The sequence below is a fragment of the Myotis davidii genome, unplaced genomic scaffold (genome assembly GCF_000327345.1).
Source record: "Myotis davidii unplaced genomic scaffold, ASM32734v1 scaffold1494, whole genome shotgun sequence".
NCBI lineage: Eukaryota > Metazoa > Chordata > Mammalia > Chiroptera > Vespertilionidae > Myotis > Myotis davidii.
Window position 1 is genome coordinate 2,462,105 of NW_006286246.1, and position 1,123 is coordinate 2,463,227.

The 1,123-nt window shown below is 53.3% G+C and overlaps 1 protein-coding gene across 1 annotated transcript in view; it reads left to right on the forward strand.

Moving 5' to 3' along the window:
• Positions 1 to 791, forward strand: part of ZDHHC14 (zinc finger, DHHC-type containing 14) — a 203,258-nt gene extending 202,467 nt beyond the window's left edge. Inside the window, exon 10 of the mRNA XM_006757706.1 lies at positions 766 to 791. Within this exon, the coding sequence (XP_006757769.1) occupies positions 766 to 791 (26 nt within the window). The remainder of the gene's footprint in view (positions 1 to 765) is intronic.
• The last annotated feature ends 332 nt before the right edge of the window (positions 792 to 1,123 follow it).

Here is a 1,123-nt window from a genome sequence, read left to right on the forward strand (position 1 = left end):
TGTGACCGCGGGCCAGCCGGACTGCAGGCAGTGGGGGCTGACAGGGGCTGCCCCCCGCAGCAACTTCCTGGTGACTCAGGGCCGTGGTGGCGAGGACTTCAGGCCCTGCAGACAGGGACCGCTGCAGAGCGCATGGATCCCCTCCCGCAGAGGCGCGCGGCCCAGATGCCCCCAGCTCGGTGTGATGGGCACTTCTCCCCACCCCGACCGCTGTGATGACGGTGAAAACAGGGAAGTCGCTGTTGTCAGGCCTTTGGAACAGGGAGGGCATGGGGATGGGGGAACCGGGGTCTGTGATACCTGCCACTCTTGGGACAGACACACAGAAGGCTTGCGAGGCTGGTGGCCAGACTGAGATTGCACTTATTTGTTATGCTACTAATATTTGAAATAGACATGCTATTCCATTTGTTAATTTTTTTTTAAAAAAAAGTCCAAAGGACAAAAACGACCAGATGTGAGCCTGCATGCCACGCTCGTCCGTTCACGGTGGGGATGGTCTGCAGACGGAAGCGCTGCCTTCTTCCTTTACTTTTGTGAATTTCCAAGTCCTGTTTCATGGGAAGACGGTGGGAGAGAAACCAAGACTAACGGACAATGCCATCCATCGCCAGTTCATTCAGCATAATTGTACCCGGGTCGGAGGTGCCTGGGCCGCAGGGGACTGTGGGGGGTTAGCAAATGGAGAATCAGCTAACCTTCTGTTCAGTAGTTAACCGAGGTTTTGTGTTGTACCACACCCACCACACCTCCTTGTGTGACCAGACTTCCTGCGGACAGCCAATAAATGACGCCCTCTGTTATTTTGGATCTGCGTGAAGTTATCCTTAACAGCGTCAATGACAAGGTATCCTGTGGCTGTGGAGAGTTCGTTGTTATCGAAGTATCCCTAGTGAGGAGTGGTCCCCAAATGGCCCAAACCAAGCCGTTGAATTGTGGGGTATGTAAGAGAGCAGCTTCTTGTCATTTTTTAAAATATATTTTTTTTTATTGGCTTCGAAGATGAATGATGAGAGGGAATCATGGATGGGCTGCCTCCTGCTCACCCCCTACTGGGAATCGAGCCCGCAACCCGGGCCTGTGCCCTTGTCTGGAATCGAATCTGGGTCCCTTCAGTCCATAG